At 43.9% G+C, this 6,272-nt stretch overlaps 1 protein-coding gene across 1 annotated transcript in view; it reads left to right on the top strand.

Annotated features, from left to right (window-relative positions):
* LOC104967317 (inverted formin-2-like) overlaps positions 1-6,272 on the top strand; it is a 35,917-nt gene that overhangs the window by 19,160 nt on the left and 10,485 nt on the right. Inside the window, exons 9-15 of the mRNA XM_010796727.1 lie at positions 1,858-1,967; positions 3,735-3,811; positions 3,929-4,022; positions 4,147-4,221; positions 4,409-4,519; positions 4,669-4,818; positions 4,919-5,020. Coding sequence (XP_010795029.1) covers positions 1,858-1,967; positions 3,735-3,811; positions 3,929-4,022; positions 4,147-4,221; positions 4,409-4,519; positions 4,669-4,818; positions 4,919-5,020 — 719 coding nt within the window. The remainder of the gene's footprint in view (positions 1-1,857; positions 1,968-3,734; positions 3,812-3,928; positions 4,023-4,146; positions 4,222-4,408; positions 4,520-4,668; positions 4,819-4,918; positions 5,021-6,272) is intronic.

Below are 6,272 nucleotides of genomic sequence, written 5' to 3' on the forward strand. Positions count from 1 at the left end.
GCGCATGAGTGACTCGGCGCAACACGTGCCCAGTCGCGGGGACTCTGGAGAACATCAAGACTCGTCTGCGAAAGAAAGAGCGAGCAACACGTTTGGGCATGGTTGTCTGAGAGCACGTTTCCATGAACTACCACAGTGTACTACAGACTCATGGGGATCATATTTAAGCAATAGCTCACGGGACGACAGGCCCGAGGTATATGGGTCATTCTATTCCACATTAAGGTGGGGTTCGCCCGACCGGGCGGAGGAGCGAGCGCCGCGCGAAGGCGGCGTGAGTATAGGTTGAGCTGGCCTGAAGTGAGCTAGTTGCTGTTTATAAAAAACGGTTACCTAGTTGCATATAAAGTTAAAATACACCCTCTAATTTAAATAGTTTTTATAATAAATTTGTCAAATAAAAATAGTCCCTCCGTCGCCTTCTGCACAAAACATAGTGCAAGGTGTGCTATGCAACAACACTATAGGCTAGCCGAACATATTAGACAGAGAGCGTTGAGTCCTATTATTGGCTATTTTATTTACATTCAAGGTATTTGCTGTTTATTGTGCAGCCACTGAAAACCTATCCACACATCCATAGGCATGGCTTACGTGGGGCTTAATAGGTTGAGGTTGTTCATAGGGCCAGAGGGTGCAGGACGTCGGGGCCAATGGGCTGGTACGACCGGATTCATCATTAAAAAAAAAAATCCATCTCCGTTAAAACATAGACAAAACAGGTTTTTATCCCCTCCTCCCTTGCCTCCCTGCCACTAAAGCGGTGTAGGTAAGTTCAGAAACCGGGCGTTCGAGATTACCACTTTTGTTCATATTCCATGGAATGCGCTCGTAAACAGCGGGATACCGAATGAATATCGAAGTGCGTTGACAAAAAACCAGCAAAAAAAAAACATCTGTGAACCCGAATACTGTAAAAAAACTATAACCATCCGTTTAGGCCCGACCCGCTATACGGGATTTTGGAATTGGCCGCCCTGTCTGTTCAGCCTTCCATCTTGTGCCACGCAAAATGATCTGTTCCCTTCATGGCGGTCCGTTCATGGGCGTCGCATTGGAGCGTACTCAAGGACTCCGCCAGCCAACAGGCGGGCACTTCACCATGGCAGGTTAGCGTTAACACGTCTTACTGGTCGCAAAAGAAAATCTAACGGAGCAAATAAAGAACAACAAGAAAGGGAAACTAGGAGAAGTCAAACCAAGATCATATCGGATGTTGCTTTGGCTATGTATATTGCAACCTAAGATGTGTTTAGCTTTGCCTGATCTGTAACGTTACTGCGCCTGCTCTTCGCGGAGAGGTGCTCTGTAAGGAAGTCTGAAGGAAGGGCGGTCCTTTTTGGCTGTGTAGCTTTCAAATGTTTAGTGCACTTGAGCCGGTTCTGCAACTGTAGCCTACCCCACCTTTAATTCAGGGAGTTTACTTGATTGACAGAAAAAAGCAACCTAATCGCTTTCCAGTCTGTTAACCCAGAAGCAAAGCGTACCAAAATCAGTCACAGTGCCGGAGATCTAATTTAAAGTTAAAGAGGACAAACGACCAAAATGAGTGCGGGAACGACAAGAGCATAAAGAACATACCACTGCAACCAGAATGGAGGAAGAATATTGTTTATAGGTCACATCAAAGGTTATTTGCCTTATTTGTAAAGCAAGCAGAAAATGGTAACGTGGAGAGGCATTATCGGAGTATTACAATCATCATGACAGCGACCTTCCACCGAGTAGCAGTGAGAAAAGAGAAAGTCCATGTATATTGCTACACACACATTATCTCGCGAGTCTAGTGTCCCACTTGTTTCTAACATGCAAAAAGACCACAAATGTGTCTATGATGATTTCATCTTTCCAATCCAGGTACCAGATCTCTCTCCGCCGTCTGTGTGCGAGGGGCCGGGCGTTTACACCACACTCGGCTGCTACATGCAGCAACCACCACGCGTGATGCGGAGAGAAGCGGCTCCAAGGTGTGGTTACATGTTACCCCGTTCTTGAGTAGAGACAAGCTCGTGCAAGAGGAGTTAGCAGTAAGGGCACGAGCAATTTGTCTAAACATTTAAGCAAAAGTGCACCACATCAGACGTAGGAAGGCACCGGGCTTCCACGTCTATACTAGTAGCTCTGTAGCTCCATCCACGAGTAAACGTTTCCCCACCGTCAGCAACACACGCAGTTCACTCATTAATTATACAAACATGGGTTAATGATTAAGAGGTAACAGAGTTACTCTTTTATTTTGTTAAAGTTTCAGCTATTCTGGTTTTACAGTTCTTGTCATCAAGATTATTAATTATGATTTGTTAAAAACAATGGTGTTTCTTTTGATGTGAAATATTATTTATTTACATAATAAAAAGGCAATGTTAATTTTGTTCAAATGTGTTTAGTTTAAATTTAAAATATATGTATTTTAGAATCAAGTATTCATCTTTATTGTCTTCATGGTAGTTTCCACATGCCTAAAACAAACCTCAAGCTAAATCTAAAAGTTGATGGCTAAATAAGAGCGTTTGAGAATTTGCAAGTCATAATAGTCCGAATAGTCGATTAATCGTTTCATTAATCGATAGATTCATCGATTACAAATTAGGCCGTTTGTTGGCAGAGCCCTGTTGTAGTTATCCCATGTATAAATAAAATGTGTTAATTCAGCAACCCTTGCAATTTGGGAATGTAGTTTTGTGGTAAGGACCTCGGTGAGCTGGTCATTTCAAAAGTAGCTCAACAGCCCAAAAAATGGGGGCACCCCTGTTCATTGGCTGTGCTTGGCGTGGCGAGAATATTGCCCCACTTTCTCCGTTCCCGAGATTGGGCTTCCAGTAGCCTGGAGAGAGCTTTCGCACCTGTGGCCACTAACGCTCATAATTTCTCTGCTTTGTTTCAAGACCCGCATAGGAAAGCTTTGTGAATGGTTGGCTACTTTTCCAGTGTCTACCTGCTCTTCACGTAGCTCTGCATGCGTCGTTTAGGTGCTTTCTGGAGATAGGCACTTCGTAATCCACTCCGTCATAGTAAGGCCACCCGGAGGTCGAAGGGTAGTAAGGATAATGTGCAGCAAGGCGGCAACCCACAGGCAGATCAAAAATAGTTTGTTGTTACTGTTTGAACTACGAACAACGCCAAAGCGTTTTTGTGGACCTTTGTTGATTACAGATTGAAAAACATCGTTGCTTGCTTTAAAAGCTACCACATTCATGATGTCAAACCTTGGAAAGTATCATAGATATCCCTGCCCTGATCCAAAGAAGAACTGGCAACTGAATATGTTTTGCCGTGTTGATATCTATGTCTGGACCGGTGCGTAAAAAAGGAGGTTTCTGCCCCGTTACTTCTACACCTTTTATCTTGTCCCATTTGAAAAGCAAACTACATGGCAGTTCCTGTTTCAGCCCAACTGTACACAGTTCAATCGACCGGACTTCTTTCTGCAGATGTGAGCGTCCTTAACAACGGTTAATAAGTCCTTGCTGCACATATCCCTTAAATTTTTCCATCTTAAGCTTTGTTAGATAGTTATTTCGTAATGGACGTAATGTACACAGCTGTAACGGTTTGTAGCTTTTCTCCGACGCGGAGGGATATTGACTTGTTGTGAAAAGTAACTACAATTCTACCCGTGATATATGCTCATTATATCACGGCTAAGAACCAATCAGATTGCTTGATTTGACTTGTCCGTTTTATAAAGATATTTATATACTATGTATATACTGTAATTATTCCTGTGTCCCCAGTACGGATTCAACATGGTGATGTCTCACCCTCACGCCGTCAACGAAATCGCCCTCAGCCTCAACAACAGAAACCCCAGGTACACACACACACACCAGGGGTCCACTGCATAACTACTTTACTGTGTTCTGCTTATGTCTTTAGTGAATATATAAACGTTTTAACTGTCTGTCTCTCACCTGACTCTCGTCGTCAGGACAAAGGCTCTGGTGTTGGAGTTGCTGGCGGCAGTTTGTTTAGTCAGAGGAGGACATGAGATCATCCTGTCGGCCTTCGACAACTTCAAAACTGTAAAGAAACCACACACACATAATAAATGTCTCATGGGCTGGTTGGGTGGTTGGTTGGTTGGTTGGTTGGTTGGTTGGTTGGTCGGTCGGTTGGTTGACTGATTGATTGATCTATGTGTTGCAGGTGTGTTCAGAGTCGATGCGTTTTGAAAAGTTGATGGAACATTTTAAGAATGAAGACGACAACATCGACTTTCTGGTATGGAGAATTTAAACAGTTTGAACTTTGTTCAGGTAACTCACACCCTTCATGTTGACCTGCAGGTCTCCTGGTGGTAAAAACATCATACTGTAATAACTAGTAGCTGAGGACAGTGTGTGTTAGATGATAATACTTTGAACATTGGTTGCTAAGTAACAGTGTGTTGTTGTTACCGGTCTCTCAGGTGGCCTGCATGCAGTTCATCAACATCGTGGTTCACTCGGTGGAGGATATGAACTTCAGAGTCCACCTGCAGTACGACTTCACCAAACTCAACCTGGACGAGCACCTGGAGGTAAACACATGACCCTCTGTCAGCCAATCACATGCTTGTAAGACGTCACATCACTGGCAGCATATCACACGCCTTTCTCCCTGCCCTAACCCCACCTGTCTCCTTGCACTAACCCCACCTGCCCCCCCCCCCACACCTGTCTCCCTCAGAGGCTGAAGCACACGGAGAGCGACCGGCTGCAGGTTCAGATTCAGGCGTACCTGGACAACGTGTTTGACGTTGGGACGCTGCTGGAAGACGCAGAGACCAAGACTGCTGCTCTGGAGAGGGTGGAGGAACTGGAGGAGAACCTGGGCACGGTGAGACAGATAGACATTGCCCCCGCGGTCTATTCCTGTCTGTCTCTATGTGTCTCTTACCTGTCTATCTGACCTGTCTGTCTCAATGTCCATCTCTAAGATGTCTGCCCGGGTGCTGGACGTGGAGAACGAGGCGATGCTGAAGATCGTGGAGCTGGAGAAGCAGCTGATGCAGACCAACAAGGAGCTGGACCAGATCCGGGTCAGAACCTTTAGAAAGATTTATCATGTTTTATAATCATTTCTATTAACTGTGGAGCTTTATAGAGTGTGGTTAACCCATGGTCTGTTAACCCATTAACTGTCTGTTAACCGTTAACATGCTGTTTGTTAACCCGTTAACTGTCTGTTAACCGTTAACATGCTGTTTGTTAACCCGTTAACTGTCTGTTAACCGTTAACTGTCTGTTAACCGTTAACATGCTGTCTGTTAACCGTTAACATGCTGTTAACCGTTAACTGTCTGTTAACCGTTAACATGCTGTCTGTTAACCGTTAACATGCTGTTTGTTAGCCCGTTAACATGCTGTTAACCGTTAACATGCTGTTAACCCGTTAACATGCTGTTAACCCGTTAACATGCTGTTAGTTAACCCGTTAACATGCTGTTAACCGTTAACTTGCTGTTAACCGTTAACCATCTGTTAGCCGTTAACATGCTGTCTGTTAACCGTTAACATGCTGTCTGTTAACCCGTTAACATACTGTCTGTTAACCGTTAACATGCTGTTTGTTAGCCCGTTAACATGCTGTTAACCGTTAACATGCTGTTAACCGTTAACATGCTGTCTGTTAACCCGTTAACATGCTGTTAGTTAACCCGTTAACATGCTGTTAACCGTTAACTTGCTGTTAACCGTTAACTATCTGTTAGCCGTTAACATGCTGTCTGTTAACCGTTAACATGCTGTCTGTTAACCGTTAACATGCTGTTAACCGTTAGCTGTCTGTTAACCGTTAACTTGCTGTTAACCGTTAACTATCTGTTAGCCGTTAACATGCTGTATGTTAACCGTTAACTGTCTGTTAACCGTTAACATGCTGTCTGTTAACCCGTTAATTGTCTGTTAACCATTGACATGCTGTCTGTTAATCCGTTAACAGTCTGTTAACCGTTAACTATCTGCTAACTGTTAACATGCTGTTAGTTAACCCGTTAACATGCTGTTAACCGTTAACTTGCTGTTAACCGTTAACCATCTGTTAGCCGTTAACATGCTGTCTGTTAACCGTTAACATGCTGTTAACCGTTAACATGCTGTCTGTTAACCGTTAACATGCTGTTAACCGTTAGCTGTCTGTTAACCGTTAACTATCTGTTAACCGTTAACATGCTGTCTGTTAACCCGTTAACATACTGTCTGTTAACCGTTAACATGCTGTTTGTTAACATGCCGTTAACCGTTAACATGCTGTCTGTTAACCCGTTAACATGCTGTCTGTTAACCGTTAAC

The sequence above is a fragment of the Notothenia coriiceps genome, unplaced genomic scaffold (assembly GCF_000735185.1).
Source record: "Notothenia coriiceps isolate Sejong01 unplaced genomic scaffold, NC01 NC01_scaffold00037250, whole genome shotgun sequence".
Taxonomy (NCBI): domain Eukaryota; kingdom Metazoa; phylum Chordata; class Actinopteri; order Perciformes; family Nototheniidae; genus Notothenia; species Notothenia coriiceps.